General features: G+C 38.6%; 1 protein-coding gene across 1 annotated transcript; it reads right to left on the bottom strand.

Moving 5' to 3' along the window:
* Positions 1-2,266: 2,266 nt before the first annotated feature.
* On the bottom strand, positions 2,267-18,139 carry DIO2 (iodothyronine deiodinase 2). Its single transcript, XM_025919704.2, is given in 3 exon segments — positions 2,267-7,388; positions 7,391-7,961; positions 17,118-18,139. Coding segments are annotated over 3 exon segments (816 nt in total). The 5' UTR covers positions 17,340-18,139; the 3' UTR covers positions 2,267-7,365.
* Positions 18,140-19,727: the final 1,588 nt, after the last annotated feature.

The raw sequence follows: 19,727 nt of genomic DNA, 5'->3' as shown, positions 1-19,727 counted from the left end.
CACTTTGTAAACACAGATTGACTTGACTAAATGAAAGACCGTCCATCTTCCTCTCTATCTAAATCTTACCCTTTCTCCTAGGTCAACTCATTTTAAACTTCACAGAGCCTCTTCTGAGATCACTACCCAGAGTTCTTTCCTTTCTTCCTCTGAACTTGTTCTTATTGATCATACACATCCAATCACTTATTTAACCCTCATTATAAGGGGAGTTAAAGAAATGGCCACAGAGTTAACTTCTGATACCCTTGGACATTCCCAGTATTTCTTGCTCTCCTTTTGGTAGCAGACCCTGTTACCATGGCAACATGTAACACAACCCACATGTAACACAAGCTGGCCCAATTCAAGTCCTTCTCTGGTGATAGGGTCAAACTCTATTTGAAGCATCTTATAGTTAGAATGCAAGTAATGTACAGCACAGTAACTATCATTAGTGATACTGTATTATATACTGAAAAGTTGCTAAGATAGTAAATCCTAAAGTCCTAATAAAAAAACTTTTTTCGCAACTATTGTCCACCTAAATAAAGAAGTAAACTGAAGCAAGCTCAAAATTGTCAAAAAGATGTATTTATTCAGGAATATAACAGAGGAATTGCAATTAAATGTAGCAAGCTACCGGTGAGCCCATTGAGGGTTTGGCATAGCTGTGTTTATGGGCAGGAAGTGCAAATTGGGGAGCACTCGATTAGGTCTGTTAAAATCAAAAACAAATGACCAATTTTCAAAATTCCCTAACCAGACAAAACCAGCCCAGTCACACAAACAAAGCTCAATTCAGCTTATCTTGTGAGACCAACCTGACCTGGGTCATTTCTTATTCTTGCTTCTGGAAACCATAATTGAAACTTCCCAACATTGCTTTGAGGCAACCCCTGACCAACTGCCTATCATTTAAGAAAATTCCAATATTATCAGTTTTCCATAAATTAGACATTTACTGGAAATCATCTCTCGTTCCTTAAGTTTTGTTTTTCTAAGGGTATATGCCTGAATTTTCCCATTTTCTATCTTCCAATTCCATTTAAGGTTGAAGTTCTTTAACACTATGTATGGTAACGAATGTTAACTGACTCACTGTGGTAATCATTTCACAATATATAGAAATATCAAATTGTTACATTGTACATCTGAAACTAATATGTTGTATGTCAATTATATCTCAATGAAATTTAAAAAAGAATGTGAGGAGCTTCCCCCAATGAGATCACGCAAGATAAGAAGCTGATCTGAGGAAAACCTGACACCCCAAAAGAACAGAGACAAAAGACTTAGTAAACAAGCACTGAAGGTTTCTAAGTCCTTGGACCCATCAAACTGTCCCTGAGGTAAGTTTCATCCCAATCATTTCTAGGGTTTCATTATATTGGCCAATAAATTCTTTTTCTTTTTTTGAAGACAAATTTGCATTTGTCACTTGCAGAGCCTTGACAAATCCATGATAGGCTCCTAAGGGGAGTCACATCTTCGTGAATTTTGTTTCATGGCTTTTACACATCCTATTGCACCCAGCACAGGGTATACCCCTAAATAGAATCTCAGTCAATAGTTGTCAGTCATGATTCTTCAAATTTCCATTAAAATTCTGGAATATTATGAGATACTACAAATATTAATGAAATTATTATGAGTAGGAAACCATGAGTAAGTTCAGAGTCTCAAGATACATTAATACATTGGTTGAGTCACCTGTTTCCAGGATTAAAGTGTACATATTTAACCATGTTGCAAATACATCTCTTGTCATTAACAGACCACTGCCTCCATAAAACATTCATATCCTTTATACTTTCTCATAATGCAAAGTAGTTGGTAGAAGTGTGTTCAAATTTTTTTCATCATACATTAATACACTGCCAAACATATTATATATGTGTGTGTGTATATACACACACATACATATGGCTTTAACCAACTCATGGAAAGTTTATTTATAGCACTTAAAAAACCTGGGGCATAAATTTAACAAAGTAAAAGTTTGCTCCATGATCTCAATAAGGCCCTTCCCATGAATTGTGTGTGACTTGTTCACAAATATGGAAAGTATTTGAAGATTTTCTTCTAACTTGTCTTAATTTCCTTGAAGACTCTGGCACACAGCATGAGATTAAAATAACCTGGCATTGCCGGAGTCTTTACCCACAAATACCAAGGAATAAATATTAGAATGATGGATTCTCTTTCCCTTGTCAACCATGAATGTGTTCCAGCCAGGAGCAAGGTCTAGAGAGTAATTTAAAAATAAACAAACAGAACCAAAGAGTAACTTTATTCTTTTATTCAAAATTTATTAAAATACAAGAACAAATTTTAAAAGCACACATACCACTCAGCACCAATATAATAACACTCTTTCCACTGATAATCTCCAAAGCGTTTCTGTTTCTGCAACTGAGAAGCAGAGAAATACACACATGCATTCTTACCACATTTACCCAGTGCCCATAGCATCATGCCCCAAATATTCTCCTTGCTAGGGAGACAAAGACGGGCAGAGGAAAACTAATGTGACTACATCCAACCACTAACTGAGTCAGTGACTCTTTCATCAGTAGTTATCATTTGCACACTGGTCACCTCTGCACATCCCAATCTCCCTCTCCAGGTGCCCGACTGCTTGGGCTAGTGATATAGTCTGGTGATAATGTGATGCAAAAGAAAATGAAACTGGCCAACATTCCCTACCCAATTTCTTTTCATTGCTTTGGTTATAAAGTACTGGATACTTATGTCTTCACACTCTTTCATCCTAACACACATAAAAAGTACATGGGCCAGTGACATAGTCTGGAGAAGGCTTGAGAGATTTTTTAATTTATTTCCTACCCCCTTCTGTGGGCTTCTTTCATTTATGTGTTTACCTGTTTGCTTTTGGGGGAGAGTGGGGGAGCCCAAATAGTGACTACATTTAACATCTCCTTCGTCCTTGAGATCTCCCCAGTAAATAGTAAATAAACTCTCTAGAGCTCTGGTACTGCTGCCTAAGATGGGCAGCAAGCCCTGACTTGCATGAGCAGGTTTTTTTTGGATATCTGTACATGTTTGCTTTCTATTGTATCAGACTCACCTTAGAACAGAGCTGGGTCTCTTAAGTCGGAGACCTTGCTTCTGGTGCTATCCAGAACATAAGGCATTAAGAAGTGGCCCAATGTTTGGCTCTTCCTAAAGTCATTCACTGACACCTAGCAGCCCTCTTCCAATGGTGAGAATTATCTTTTCAAACCTTCCCAAATCAATAGACCAAATTCACAGGACCTCGTTCTTCCAGGTTAGCAACTTCCTGGCTTTCCCAGGCCCTACTACCTTCTTTCACAGAGGACCTCAAGATACTACGAAGAGATTGCAAATCACCAAGGCAGAAATTGATACTTATACCCCATTCTGGATGTACATATGAAGACTAAGTTTGGATTCTATTTTTAAGATAAAGGAGAAAGTAGGGAGAAAGTTGGAATATAACTAAAATTTTTTTTTGATCTGATTTTTGGCAATATCGTTTTAAGTTCCTGGAATTAGAATTCTCCACTGCTGAGAGACATGACATTGGACATGTTCTGAAAAGCTCTAAATGCTGGAGAGGTTTTCATGAACCCTTCAATGGGACAGTAATTGGTATCTACATTTCCCCCTTTGCAGGGGCCATATGATTCTAATTAAGCTTATTTTCCAAACCATCAGTCAGATTTACAGAATGGGAAGTCCTGTACATCAGTGCATTCCTTTTGCTGTGGACATAACCCACAGGACATGCTAAGAACACCTGTGTCCAGCTGGAAATTCTCCCAAAGGCATAGATATTGTCTTTAATATGCCCCTCTGGTATTTTATGCAGCAAGGCAGTACCCACACATGACCTCAACATATTAACATATTTCATATTTTTTTTATTCAAGAGCCCAAATAGTGAAATACACTCCAGGCAAAATCAAAGACAGCAGGATTTTCTTCTTTCCTTGGTTATAGAATAGGCATTTTCTGCTTAACGGCAAGAAAATTCAAATAAATAGACCATTTAGAACTTGATATTACCAAAAATCAAGGGTAAATTCTATAAACAAGGTGAAGACATAGTACCAAAGATCCAAAACATGAATATAAAAAGTCATATAAGTTAAATGGCTTCACTTTAGCTACACAAAGAGCAGTTACTAGTCTGCCTCTAAGGAGGTCAGTTACATTTTAATATCTACATCAAACATTTCAACATCATTGTGCAGGCATCTCATTCATGCCCATTCAAGAAAGTCATGTTGATTCCACTATTTTCTCTAAGCAATAAAATAAAGTAAGTTTGAATAGTTCCAAGACATAAGTCTTTCAAACACTAAATGTTTGAGTAAATCCAGATGCTATGATAATATCTAAAATTGCTTGGAAACTATTTCAATAATAGATATGCTAACTCAGTTTAAAAGGCTAAACTGATAGCTCCATGTAAACATAGCCTATGGGCGGGGGGAATGTTTAGGTACTAAGAAGAACTCAAAGTTTGTTTGTGTGTGTATATATATATATATATATATATATATATATATATATATATATATGAATAACAATTGTTCAAAGGAACATACTTTATAAAAGAGAAGATAGGTGGGGTGGGTATTGACAATCTAATACTTTCTCTGAGCATACCAGCTAAGCACTGATTCTCCTCTACCTCAAATAATGAGTTCTTGTTATGTTCCTAAAGATACATCATAGGAAATCATAAAAAATCATGTTGAGATAAATAGGTTACATAACTCTGGTAACACCAAGCCATTCTACATACTGTAGGATTCCTGAGCTTTGTCAATTCACTTTCTTCATTGGCCCCTAACTGCCTTTCTTCCAGAAAGTCTTCTATGTTCTATTGAACATATCTTTTTCCCTGATATTCAGCCTATGCCTTTGTGTATTTACTTCCACTGCTTCATTTCTCCATTGGAGTATCCTCGTGGAGAGGAATTGCACACACACAACCTTCTCTTTCCTTAAAAATACATCATGACTGGGTGCTTTTTCCATCATCCTTTTACCCAGACAACTAGCACTGCCTTAGCCAAATCTCATCCCCCCACCAGCTTCTCTAACATCCTGTTCCATTATTGTACATGTAGAACAAAGGGGAAGTTTAAGGACAACAGAGTGAGTGTGCTGCAACGAAGTTTTCATTTTACTTTTCTAGGGGACCACATAATCTTAACACCATTTTAAAGATAAAATACAATGGGGCCCACTGATCATTCTGGAGTGTAGAGTTTAACAATTGAGAAGTCTGAAATAATCTATTCTCCATGTGATTTTCCAGAAATCTATTAGATGATGCCACATTTTCAAAATTTGCTTTGTTTCTTTGTGGGTGTGTTTTATAGACTTTAAGACACTGGAAAGCTTAAATGTTGCTGTAAAACACAATCATCAGTTAAAATAACGTATTAGTGTCTAAACAATAAACTAGTGATAGAACTGATATATTGCTCCAGCTTTTTTTGTTTTTAATGTACTTTTGGTTCTTACTCAGTTCCCACCTTTTTCTCATTTCAGAGGCAACTAGTTTCAGAAGATATTTTCAACTTGAGATTTTTTTCTATTACTTTTATGATTCAATTATTAATGGAATGGTCATAAGAACCTTTGATTGTACATTCAATACAACCATATACTGTGATTTGACAGCATCCTCAAATTTACAGTAAAAATTTATGATATAAAATTAGTTGGTCTATTCTTTCGGGGTTATGATATTTAGCTATTACTTACATTACAGATAAAACTATAGTATCTTTAAAGAGAAATATGGTGTGTGTGTGTATATATATATACACACACGTGTGTGTGTATATGTGTGTGTGTGCACACACATATCATTATAATAATGTACAATTGAGGCCTTAGATTACCAGACCTCAGCTAATTGGAACAAAGGAAGAGGAAGACCCCAGTCCAAATTCAAATGGAAATGGAAATTCCATTTCACCAAATTCCATGCCACTGAGGGTTGCCTTATATCAAAGCCTCCAAAATTACTAATGAGAATTTTCTCAAACTAACTTTGCCTTCCTCTATTTTGCAGCTGAAGAAATCTTGTTTGTTCGCACCTATTATTCATTATAGTTCACCTACTTTGGGAGAACAGTACCACAGCAGAATGGCCAGGGCACCTACCTCCCACAGCAGCTAAGAATATATTTTATTTATATATAAATAAAGAAAGAGCCGAGTCCAGCTCAGCATTCAGAGAACACCATTGTGGAGGCTAAGACTAAGAACGAGTGGGGCCACATCATAATTGTAGGAATGGAGAGGGACAGACCAGTACCACTGGATCTATTGGTTTTACATTTAATCAGTATCACAGGGCATAATTAATCAACTGAAAATATACATACCACAAACATGTTTCAAAAAGTAATTATTTCCAGCAAAAAATTCTCATAATTACAAATAATGAAGTGTGGTTTTTTTTTCCCTCTTTCAATCCCCCTTTCTCCCTTAGTTCAGGAGTATATGATAAATATATTGATTTCATATGTATATTCTCAATGCTAATTATAGTTGAGCTGCTTCTTTTTCTGGCCCATGTATGTTTTATGTTTCAATGTTTCGGTGGCTAACAAATTAGTCCCACTCTCCACAGCTTCAAAGTGAAACTCTGTGAAGCCTCCTCATCTTTCTGCATCCTTTCCTAGCTTGTCAATTTGATTTTCTTCTAGTACTTTCCCACCTGCCTAAAAAGTAACCCTCAGATTTCAGATAATCTAACCCTCCAGGAATCATTCTTGATATCTACCAATACATCTGTGAGTTCTGGCATATTTAGACTGGCAGAGAGCACCAGATGGCTAGAAACTAAAACAGCAAAAACTACTTGAACATTGTTAAACACGAAGTCCCAAGCACAAGGACTGGACTCAAGGATTCATCATAAGTAAATATTTGGGAATTTTCCAGTTGGGCTCTATCCATACTGAATAAAGCCTAGGCAATACCCCTTATACTAACAAGGATAATAGTTCCCTAACGTAGTAGTTATTCAGGTAAGTCTGTTCTTCAGGTCCCAAAGCTTCCATCAGCTGTATTACTTCTTTCCCAAGGCAGATGAACACATGTTGAAACAGGGTTTCTTCCTCTACATCTTGGGATCTTTTTACTCAGGGCTTTTCACTAGGAAGAGATGTGATGGGGCTACTATTTAGCCAAATGCCATTTGAGTGGTAAAAGAAGTATGGAGATGTTAGAAGCTTATGTTCTTCTGACACGTAAATTCCTGTCTTTCAGGGAGACAATGAGACTCAGTTGAAATAGTGGATTCAGTTCTTAGTTTCCTTTCCTTTACATAATTAAAAAAAAAAAAAAGACTCTTTTACAATCATACCTTCAACCAGCTAATCTAGATTTCATCTTTTGCTGAAATTCTTCTCCAGCCAACGCCGGACTTCTTGAAGGTTGTAGTAGAAGGGCCCCTTTCCTCCTAGATAAGCAATTTTCTGTCTCTGCACAATACACACACGTTCAAAGGCTACACCATAAGCTACATTGGCATTATTGTCCATGCGGTCAGCCACAACTCGGCACTGGGGCGGCAAGGAGAAATGCTCCAGAAGCTGGTGGGCTGCTGCACATCGGTCTTCTTGGTTCCGGTGCTTCTTCACTTCAAAAGACAAAGAAGAATCACCAGGCACTGCCCAACCATCTGAAGGATGAGCCTCATCAATGTAGACCAACAGGAAGTCAGCCACTGATGAGAACTCTTCCACCAGTTTGCTGAAGGCTGGCAGCTGGCTAGTAAAAGGAGGTCAAGTGGCTGAGCCAAAATTGACCACCAGTGGACGCTCAGGGCTGGCAAAGTCAAGAAGGTGGCACTCGCCTCCATCAACTATCTTCACCTGGGCACCATTTCTACTGTTGTCACCTCCTTCAGAATTAGAGACATGTACCACACTGGAATTGGGGGCATCTTCACCCAATTTCACCTGATGGTGAAAAAAAGAAAAAGGGAGAGAATACCATATGAAATGCATTGTCACTCCAATTCACTCTATACAAAACCAACCAGCTCTAATACAATGTGGGATTTCCTTCATAGGATATGATAAATATATATTGATTTGAGTAAAGAAGCATCATGGCTGGTAATGTAAAGAATGGCCCTAAAGAGTAAGTCTTTTTCATTCTGTATAGTCATTGAAGGTAATTATTTTCATCATTGAAGGCACCACATTCAAAGAACCATTGAAGGCACCACTCTTTTCATAATTATGTTGAGGCTGGTATTCTTTACTAGCTTAGTCTGCTGTCAATGCTGAGCACACATTATACAACAAATGATTAATTGACTTAATTTTAAAAGTTAAAAGTGAATGGTCTACTTTTTTTTTTTAATTTATATATGAAATTTATTGTCAAATTGGTTTCTATACAACACCCAGTGCTCATCCCAAAAGGTGCCCTCCTCAATACCCATCACTCACCCTCTCCTCCCTCCCACCCCCCATCAACCCTTAGTTTGTTCTCAGTTCTCAACAGTCTCTTATGCTTTGGCTCTCTCCCACTCTAACCTCTTTTTTTTTTTTTTTTCCTTCCCCTCCCCCATGGGTTCCTGTTAAGTTTCTCAGGATCCACATAAGAGTGAAACCATATGGTATCTGTCTTTCTCTGTATGGCTTATTTCACTTAGCATCACACTCTCCAGTTCCATCCACGTTGCTACAAAAGGCCATATTTCATTTTTTCTCATTGCCACGTAGTATTCCATTGTGTATATAAACCACAATTTCTTTATCCATTCATCCGTTGATGGACATTTAGGCTCTTTCCATCATTTGGCTATTGTTGAGAGTGCTGCTATGAACATTGGGGTACAAGTGCCCCTATGCATCAGTACTCCTGTGTCCCTTGGATAAATTCCTAGCAGTGCTATTGCTGGGTCATAGGGTAGGTCTATTTTTAATTTTCTGAGGAACTTCCACACTGCTTTCCAGAGCGGCTGCACCAATCTGCATTCCCACCAACAGTGCAAGAGGGTTCCCGTTTCTCCACATCCTCTCCAGCATCTATAGTCTCCTGATTTGTTCATTTTGGCCACTCTGACTGGCGTGAGGTGATACCTGAGTGTGGTTTTGATTTGTATTTCCCTGATAAGGAGCGACGCTGAACATCTTTTCATGTGCCTGTTGGCCATCCGGATGTCTTCTTTAGAGAAGTGTCTATTCATGTTTTCTGCCCATGAATGGTCTACTTTAAGTGAAATTGTCAGAGCTGTGGGGGTTAGGTACCTCTTTTTTGTATTCCCACTTCTGAATTCTAAAATACTCAGGAAAGACCTTTATATTCTTGCATGATGCTAATTTACTTAATCTCCACCAATGGACAATGATACCAATGGGCTCAATTCTCGGACAGAGCTAGAAATCTGAGGTCCACCATTTACTAGAAGGGCTACTCCCACTTCACCTCTTCAGTGCTTCAGTTTTTCCATCTGTAAAATGCTGATAATAATGCCTGTCTTCCTCAGACAGTTATAAGGGCTACAACATAAGAAAATGAGCTCTTGTATACTATAAATCATTGTGTGAGTATAGGTTCCATTATTAACTGCTACCCAAATATATGAAACAGCATATCATCTTTCTGGGAAACTCTATGTTTAAAAAAAAAAAAAAAAGACTATCCTCAGAAGTAATTTGATCTCTTCTCAGGATGATGTCCTTTCTAGAGGTTTCTTGAGCTACCACTTACTTTTGGGTTCCCATAACCCAAAAGTAATGGAAATGAGTTCATTTCCATTAAACAAATGAAATAGAAACATAGAATTATTCCAGAATTATTTTAATTCCTCATTTTTCATGGGTTTTTGTTTTGTTTTCCTGTTTTTATCTAGGAAATCACAAACCATTTACTTTTCTATCACACATTCTATTAACAAGCTCCTCTGCATTTTAAAATACTCAGGCAGGTATAAAAGAAGGTATAGAAGAAAATTGTTCCACATGCCCCTTTGCAAGTGGTTTAAATAGCTGAACACAGAATGAAGGAAAGTTTGCTGGCCTTTGGATCTGTAAATTGATAATAAAAAGCTTGCAACATAAAAGAACCAATTACTTCAGTTTGAATTAACACAATCGGATCTTCCCCTAGTATGGTTTAATCAAAGCCAATAACATTACGGACAACTTACGACAGCCCAGTTGATTTTTATACGCTATACTTAATATTACAAAACACTCCCAACTGGATCGACTTATTTCCCTCATATAAATACAGCCACATATAACACTGTTAGTAATTGAAGTCACTTAGAAGTAAATTGTTAAAGACTCAACAATCCAAACTGATGTAAAATACTCAAGGGCTTTCATTCATAAGCTTCTATCTAATGTGAATGCATAACTCATTTTAACTGTAGAGAAAGAAGGAAAGAAGTTCTTTCTCTCCCTTCTGAAAAATCCTAGCAATGCAGATTTGAAACAATACTATTAGTTTTCTAAAAATCTTAAAATAACAATCTTCTTTCTTAGAAAAGGAAGCTGTTGGTATTATTTAAATAAGTACATTTGTTTTTAGTTACTATCAGGGAGAAAGTTACTTTGTTTATATTAATTTTCTTGGTTAATTTGCAAGTTACCCTAGATGGAGAAATCTTATAAACCACTTTCAGCTGGGTTATTTTATATGAGGTAAAATAACACCTCACACATCTCTGAGGTATGAAAATATGCTTAAAATTTAAAGATACACACTTTATAGGTATTATATATCTTTTAACCTACCTTCTCATTAGATTTTTCCCACTTAAACTATCAGTAACAGCTCTAGAAGGGCTGCTTTCAATGATACTGTGTTGTGTTCCTCAACGTACTGTGATATAAAGATCTGAATGCATTCACTCTAAATCCATTAAATGCTGTAGTGACTTCTTGTGAAGTCAACAACCCATTCACAGAAGAAAAGTCATCTCTAGACTACAGACTTGTAGGTTCTTGGTAGGTGGAAACAACCATCTGGTTTTTGGAGTCATGTTAAAGACCTCTGATGCCCCTGACTCTCACCCAAGCAGAACTGCTGATTTTGCATTATTCCTGATTATTCAACTGAATAATCTCATCTGATGCTTCTGTCACAGGTGGCTCTCATATTACCTGCAGTTAATTTTCTTAGAAAATTAAAGCACCTTCTCCTTCCTCTTAGTGACAATGTCTATAGTTCAGCCACATAATTCTTTTCAAAGTATAGACTTAGAAAATTTCAAACAAGTACAATACCTTCACTCTCAAATTAAAAATTAGAAAAGTTACCAAATACATAATGCTTGTGTGTGTGTGTGTGTGTGTGTGTGTGTGTGTGTGTAGTGCCGAGGGCAGCACTGGCATTTTATTAAGCTGGAAATTTTGTTGAATGAATTAGTAAATGAATGATAGCTATTATAATCCTAGGGGTCAGTGAAGAATTTTACACTTAATAATAACCTAGACCTGCAATGAACATAATTATGTTTGGGTGATGGATATGTTCACTGAGTCAGATAATTCAGAAATGTGAATCCTGGAGCCCTATTGTAGAGTTCTGCCATAATCAACACCGAATACTGTTGATCTGCTCTTGATTATCTTGGCTCCCAATGTATGAAATCAAAGAAGCCAATTCTTTTTATTTTGCTCTGCAGCCATGGGACCCTACTGTAGATTGGAATGTCATAAACAGCGTGTTCATGAAGATGACTAGGTTAGAGAAAATGCATAGGTAAGACTAAAGATATTAATAAAACTACATGGGGAGAAAAAACCCCACACCCATTATTTGTAAGTCTCAGTGTGAGTAGACCAGTAGTCTACTTTTATAAACATCATATACTAATCATAAAATTTGTCCATCTTTGCTAAAACCTGCTGATGACACTTTAGCAACAATAAAGAAAAAAAAGCTTCAGAAATTAAAAAAAAATGGAAGTTCACTTTAAACAAACAAAAATAAATCTTTTAAAAGGACATTACTGTCCTTTCTCAATTGCCATTTGAGACCAATATCATTTCTCATCTTCCCATTTGATCTCCGTGAAAATTAAATTCCTATTATGAACAGAGTTTCAAGTGGAGAATTTCTTGGTTTGCTCAGTTATATGCCCTGCTGAGATGGAATGGGAGAATCACCATTGTCTTCAATGATGGAAGATTCTTTGCTTTCCCCAGGAGCAAAGCATTCCTTGACAAAGAGCCAAAATGATGAAGAAAATAAAGTTGGTCCCATAATAACATTTAGGCTGCAGGAAAGAAGCTCAACAAAAACAAGTTATCCCCTGGTACTCTCAAACTTTGTTTTAATTTCCCACAGTGGCACAGAAAGTCTCCTGGCCACAAGTTACCTATCATCTTAATTTCTCCTTCTTAGAGGGTTTGTGTTTGGTTTTTGTCCTTAATGAGACATATTTGCCAAAGAGGCATTCAAAAGGCATTTTTTACTCTTGCGGAAGAGTAATTAGGTCGGTACCTCTTTCCCTGCCAGCATTAGCTGCTCTAAAGAGAACCCTGCCCAGTATTTAATGCCCAAACACAAGAAGCATCATTTCCACTAATTGGTCTTGAAGTTCCGATGTTCCCAAAGGGTCCCTTTATTTTCCAAGGATCAGAAAGGACATACGTAAAATGTAATATCGTCATCACTGACTTTATCTCTCTCATCTGCGCTATTACAGTTGTCCTTTCCTATGTTTGTGTAATCAACATCAACACAACACCAACAAGGGAGTAAATAAAGGGCTTCATTTTTATAACACATGACCTCTCCAGGCCAAATGCAAATGTTGTGATAGCCATATTTATAAATATGAACAAGAGGGTAAATATATGGCCTATAAATTTGATTCCTGTGATGATAGGATTCCTTTTACTGACAATGTTCAGTGCATGGGGAAAAGGATAATACTGCTTTAGCATGTGGACTCTGAAATGCAGGGCAAGGGGAAAAAAGAACCATTCATCAAGCAGAAGCTGGAAATAGAGCATATACTACTAACCTTGTTTTTTTTTTTCCTCTTTTCCACAGCCTTAGAAAGGCTTCTGGACAAAATATCACCTCATCTCATGATAGGAAGTAAGGCAAATGATAAAAATGGGGGTTGGGGGGCGCCTGGGTGGCGCAGTCTGTTAAGCGTCCGACTTCGGCCAGGTCACGATCTCGCAGTCCGTGAGTTCGAGCCCCACGTCAGGCTCTGGGCTGATGGCTCGGAGCCTGGAGCCTGTTTCCGATTCTGTGTCTCCCTCTCTCTCTGCCCCTCCCCCGTTCATGCTCTGTCTCTCTCTGTCCCAAAAATAAATAAACGTTGAAAAAAAATTTTAATAAAAAAAAAATGGGGGTTGGGTGTGTGGCAGAACAATATTTACACATCCTTCTTGCTACACAAAAGCCCTAGGATGGCTTTATTAACCATCAAGAAATTTCAAATTCTTTGAATAATGACCAGGCTACATCAGTGTCCTTACAAACATGGCCAAACAATGATTAAACAGTAATTTACCCAGGTACATTCCAACTGGCCAAATAAACCAGAGTTGAAGAATGAGCTACTGACTCTTTCCTCCAAGTTCAACTCCTCTCTGGTCCTTCTGTTTTCGGTGCATGCCTTGAAAATGCAGCTCTAAGCTGTATCATTTCCTAGTGTTCTATCCAAGTGATGGATAAACTCTGGCTGGGGCCTCCTTTGTGTTCTTTTGAGAATGTTTCTCTCTTAAGAGAGCTATTTTCCATTGTAGAAACTAGTGTCAAAAGGCTGGAGGTGAATGAAGAGGAGGAGGATGTTAGAGACCCTTTCAAAACCAAAATTATATGTTCAAATGAATGTGTTTTCTGTATTTCTACCGCAATATTAACTGCATAGAAATTAAACTGCTTGTCAACATCTATACTGTGTGTTTACTTTTACACTTCATTTAGGTAGGAGCCCGGTTCCCAGACAGGGGAGTTTGCTTATTGGTTGCATTTTCGAGTCTAGGAGTGCTAGTACAAGGATGCAGTGTTAGATGCAATGACACAGATTAGGAAAACTTAAATAACAAACATCTGTTATTCACCTCTGTCCGTCACAAGTTTCCGTAGACTTTTTTTCCATCAAAACCCATGCATGGAACTCCCTATAACCAAGAGCAAATTATCTTTAAAGGTTCCACTCTGGAATTAATTTTAAATTCCATTCAACATTTTAATGAAGAAGGGTTGTTTTTACTTTGTTCTATTTTAATTTATTTGTCACCCCCTCCAGGAGCCAAATACAGGGATAACACTTTTACTGCACTTTCTCTAACTATCTCCCCAAATATCTGACTTTCAACGAGGGGAATTAGAAATGACATGCCTTGTGTATGACAGGTGTGCAAACCCCTCCTCCCAGAAATCTCTGCTTCTGAGGGTGGCGGCCTTGAAATAACGTTAAGTTGGCATTGCGAAATACCATGGTGCCACCTCACACAAAACTTCCTCCAGTGTGGCTCTGGAAATGGCCACACCCAAAGACAGCGTCACAGATGAAAACAGCAGTCAGGGAAGTCATTCAACTTGTTTTAGAGATTCTGAGTGACCCTCAAATGCCACGACAGCTACCACCACCTTTGTCATACTTGGGAGACAGAGGAGACCTAAATTCAGTGCAAGCTGTGTTCACAATGTTTCTATTCATTGTACACCCAGTCCAGTCTTGTCTCTGGATATATGGGTTCCTGGTTTGCTCCTTCTCATGGTATCTATTATATAAATCATAAAAAGCAAACATAATAACATCAGCTATGAACTTGGTCACTAATCAAATCAATAGAAACAATACAGGAGAAGAATACATAAACCATATGCAAAAAAAAGAAAAAAAAGAAAAATCACTTGTCCTTGTCAATTTCTTGGAATACAATTAACAAAATATTGCTACATAATGGAATGCTATATATCAGTGAAAAAATAAACAATCAAGTTTATTGAAGAGACATTTGTTTGTTTTTCCTTCTTTATTTCAATAAGCTGCTTGATAGGAAAAACAATGTCACTTAATATTTGTGGGTAACAGCACAGCCCCCATGTTTTATGTGAGATATCTATGTAAGCACATATTCATATATAAAATTCTCCTGAGAAGTGACTTTTCTTTTATAGGCAAACGTTAATTATCTTTCAAAAAAGTAAGAGTTTAATATGCTGAGTTCAAGCCATTGGCATCTCCATTTTGTCTTCCTAACACCTACAAAATACAGAGTAGATGAGGGAACTTCCTAATTCATAATGTGCCTGACATACTTGTGTGTTCTCCACCTTCTTCCAAATTCTTTACTCCCATGTCAAAACATAAAAAATTCACATTCAGTGATACATTTGTGGGAGTGAAATGGTCATCTCAGTATCTTCCTCCATCATCTCCCCTTTGCCCAACATGCATGTTATAATGGAGATTATATGATTAGAACCTTAAGCATTGTTTCATATCATCAAAAAGGAATTTTCACTTACTAACAAGAGCTCTTACTATTATCTGGCCTTTAGGACAGATGCAGGTTGCTTTCAATAAGAAAGATGTGTGTTGTAGTAAACCTTCCTGAATTCACAATGAATATTTCCTTCTTGAATATTTAATTTTCAGTGGAACAAACCTACTCTGGATTCTTTGTGACTAGAAGCTACTCCTTTTCCTTTCCTCATGCACAGATTTATTTTTCTAGGGTTGATTTATGGGGGAGTCTTCCCTTCCTCCTCTTTGATTCTGAGTTTTCATCCTGCTTCTGTGGTGCTGTTTGTCTACAATGTACCACTTCATTGCCTTCCATATGCCTCTCAAATTCCCTTCCCTGCCATCTGGGACGAGGTCCCCCAGTACAGTTGGGGAAAACCAAGACTGTCTACTTTGACAGCAACTTTTGCCAAGTGAGTCCATTCTTAAGCCCAGAGATCAGCAGGAGTCACGTGGGCATAGGCAGAGGTGCCAACTGACAAAGGACCAGTGCCAAAATGCCTCCCGTTGGCCCTTGAGATCGGAGTTGAGGATGTCCTACCAACATCTCCAAGCAGCCAAAAGGCAAGTCTTAGAAACAAAGATCACCAGGTCTGGTTTTGAGAAGGAGCCCTGGGATGTGTGTTCCGCAGCTAAGTGAGGCCACTGCTCCGGTGCTCAACACATGTGTTGTAACAGTTTTGAGACTGTAATGAACCATAGACTTATCTGCTCTTTCTAGAACAACTTTTTTACTTTTGAGAAGGCAAATGTGGTTTCCCCGTACAAAGTCTGGATTTCTGACAGCTAGTTCACAGCTCTTCCTATTGCAAATTGATATCTAGTGACCCAGGACTCATTGCCTTATAACCACTTCAAAAGGGTTCAAATCAAATAAGCCATGGGGATGAAAAGTATAGCACAATATAGTCAATAAGTTTGTAATAACTTTGTATGGTGACAGATGGTAACCATATTTTTCATGGTGAACATTTCCTAATGTACATAATTGTCAAATCACCATGTTGTACACTTGTACATTGTATGTCAACTATCCTTCAAGTAAAACAACGTCCACCTAGAGGAGGACGCTGCACACAGGGCTGCTTTCATTAACTCTTACCTCTACCAGAAACAAGGGGGCTTTTATGCCAAATCTTACCCGCCGTGACCATTTTGTTAAGGCTTGCTAACTCTGAGGGTTCTGAGGAGCATTTTCTTTTTTCCCTCGCTTTTCAGTGCCCAGCACTGAACTGTCTTTCCTAGCGCACCCCAGCCTCTCAAGCAAAACATCAAAATCCAAGTTTGTTACAAGAGCAGGTTAAATGCAGCGGTCTCCTCCCCTCCCCCAACATTTTCTGACTTTTCCCAAAGCTACTCATCGGGCACAAATACCCTCTCTTCCAAAATTGCAGCAAGACATTAATGGCTCTTATTAGAAAGCGTCTTTACTAGGTGGCACAGAGTCATAACAGCTTAATACCTGTCATCCCCAAATCTAACCTGTGTGACAGGTGTGGAAGGCACAGGTAGGGGCTCCCTTGAGCGTAACACCAGGAGCCTAGATAGCGCGCCAGGATCCCAGCCCGATGCTCCCCAGGGACTGCGGTCCCTCGCTCGCCAGCCCCTGCCCCTGCTGACCGGGGGAGAAGCCCCTGTTGGGGCAGCTCACCTGCTTGTAGGCATCGAGGAGGAAGCTCTTCCAGATGCAGCGCATTCCCTCTGAGGTCAGCATGCGCCTCCACTCCCCGCGAGTGGACTTGGAGCGGCTCAGCAGCAGCACCACGTGCTTGAGGAGAATGACCGAGTCATAGAGTGCCAGGAAGAGGCAGTTGGAGAAAAAAACTGGCAGAATTTGCAGTGTGATCAGCAAGTCTACGCTGAGGATGCCCATCTTCTCTGCCTCCCAGTCAGTTCCCTTGTGCGCTCTGGTTCCCCTTCACCCTCTTATTTAAAAGGGGGGTGGTGATAGAGGGGGTGGGGGAGATAAAGGGGAAGGCCGGGGTGGGGGGAGAAGGAGAAAAACTAAATTAAAAGGAAGCCCAAGTTGTCTCCTCTTTCAAAGAAGCAGAAATGGCAAGACCAAGTCCAGTCTCTGCAGCCCAGCAGTTGGAGTGTGCCCATCAATTCATTCAATTCGGAGCTGCTGCCTTTTTTTTTTTTTCAGGATTTAAGATGTTAAAAAAACAAAAACAAAAAAACCCCCACAAAAAACAAAAAACAACCCACACACAAACTGGCGTCCCCGTCCCTAATCCAGTCACCCCTCTCAGAGTCGGTGACAGACAGGCAGCTCTACTTTCATTTCTAAGCACCTATGAGACTGTGGCAGAGATTGCAAAATTTTCTTTAGCTTTTCATTGTCTCTAATGTTCAGAAACGTAGCCCGTTTCTTTCTGGAGTTGCCAGAGTTTCAAAAATGTGCTTGAAGGGTAGTTTTTCCCCTTCTTTACTCCGTTTGACACACACTTTCTGTTCTCCTTCTCCCAGCCTGTCTCTCTCTCCCTTCCCCAGGAGCGACTGACTCTTCTCTTCCTCACTCGCTCTGCCTTTTCCTTCGTGCTATCTGTCTGTGGTGCAAAGTGCCTCTCTCTCTCTCTCTCTGCAGCCCAGTGAGTCTCCCTGAAGCCTTTTATACATTCCCTGGCTAATTGCTGCAATAGAGAAATGAAAGCCTAATCTTGGTAAAGATCTTGACGTCATTGAGAAAGAGGGCTTTACTTTGGCCAGAACTGCAGTGAATAGAAAAGCAAAACTCGACAACTTTTTTTTTTTTTAGGAGGGGGGGGGGGTAGAGGGACAGTGGAATTTTGCTTTGTGATTTAAAGAGAGGGAGAGAGAGAAAAAAAATTAATACCTTTGCCAGTTTTCAGGAAATACTTCCAGATTTTGGGAAAAGTAATTTAATGTAACGTGCAGATTGATAGGGAAACACTCTCTCCTCTGATTATTATTATTGTTATCGTTCATTTATGAGGGGTTTGGGAAGGAAAGGATTCTGGAAAGCAGGTAGATCAAGAGGAAGAGTCCTCATGGAAGGTCTTTGCTCTAGTTCTTGGAAGATGTATATGCTTACATTTGGTCTTTATACCTTTCTACTCTGACAGTCTCTCATCAAGTTTGTGACCTAGGTTCTTTAAATATTTTTGAGTCATGATCTTATTTAAGAAAATTCAAAGTTCTGAGGTGGAAACTTTTAAACTCTTTGAGTACCATCACAGCATTTCTCTAAAGCTTCTTGCAGAAAATTAATACAAGTTTTCAATTTTACTGAAATTTCCAATACAAAAAAAAAAAAAAAGAAGAAGAAGAAGAAGAAAGAATAAGGAAAGAAAGAAAAAGAAAAAAAGAAAAAGAAAGAAAAATCTTCCACACAGACATAAAAGTAAAGTGATCAGAACTCCTTTTTTTTTGTTCCATTTAGCCTATATGCAGATTAAATTAAAACTTTTTGTCACATGGCATTAAGATGCCATAAGACTGAAAAATAAATTCTTTATGTGAGCTCTTTCAATTCTACTCTTCCCTGCTTCTGTTAACATAATCCCTAAGAGGCCTGAAGCTTTAGGGACTCTTCCTATTTCCTTGCAAAAAAAAAAAAAAATTAAATTTGTACGTGGTTAGGAGAAGACTTTGAATTGGTTCAAGAGCCACAGTGAACATTGCTCACCTCTGCCATTAGTCTTCAGGAGCGATGGGTAGTTAGGCAGACAGCGCTTTGGCAGAATGCCATGACCCTTGCCTCATTCTAGTTTTCCTTCCTCACTTACCTAACAGATCACCTTAGGAATTATGTTTTCATGGGAGAAGTAGTAGTAAGTACAGATCCAGGGATGGGGAAATCGAATTTAAATTGAAAATTAATTAGCTGACTTTTGTATATACATATTGCTCTCACTAAGCATGAGCTAAGCAGGAGATGCAAACCTGTGGGTCAGTACATTTCTATGTTTTGTCGCTGTGGCGAAAACCTGCAAGATCACAGAAATAATTTAAAAGCCTAAAGCAGGGGTCATGAATTGGTGGGCCAATGGGCCAAATTCTATACATATATGCATTTTATTTGATTGGCCTGGTGCTTTTTGCCTTTAAAAAAATAATACAGTGAGAATGCTTTCAATTTTCATGAGACCAGGGATTCCTGTCTGCTTTCTCTACTGCTGTCTTCCACCACTTAGAACCATTCCTGGAACAGAGTAAATTCAAGGTGGGTGAACTGAATGGACCAATGGGCAGGGTATGCACTACTCCACACTAGGGGGCACCATTCACATACAATATG

This window comes from Puma concolor, chromosome B3 (assembly GCF_028749965.1).
Source record: "Puma concolor isolate L17-30 chromosome B3, mPumCon1.1.hap2, whole genome shotgun sequence".
NCBI classification, from domain to species: domain Eukaryota; kingdom Metazoa; phylum Chordata; class Mammalia; order Carnivora; family Felidae; genus Puma; species Puma concolor.
This window is presented reverse-complemented; position numbering and strand designations above follow the sequence as displayed.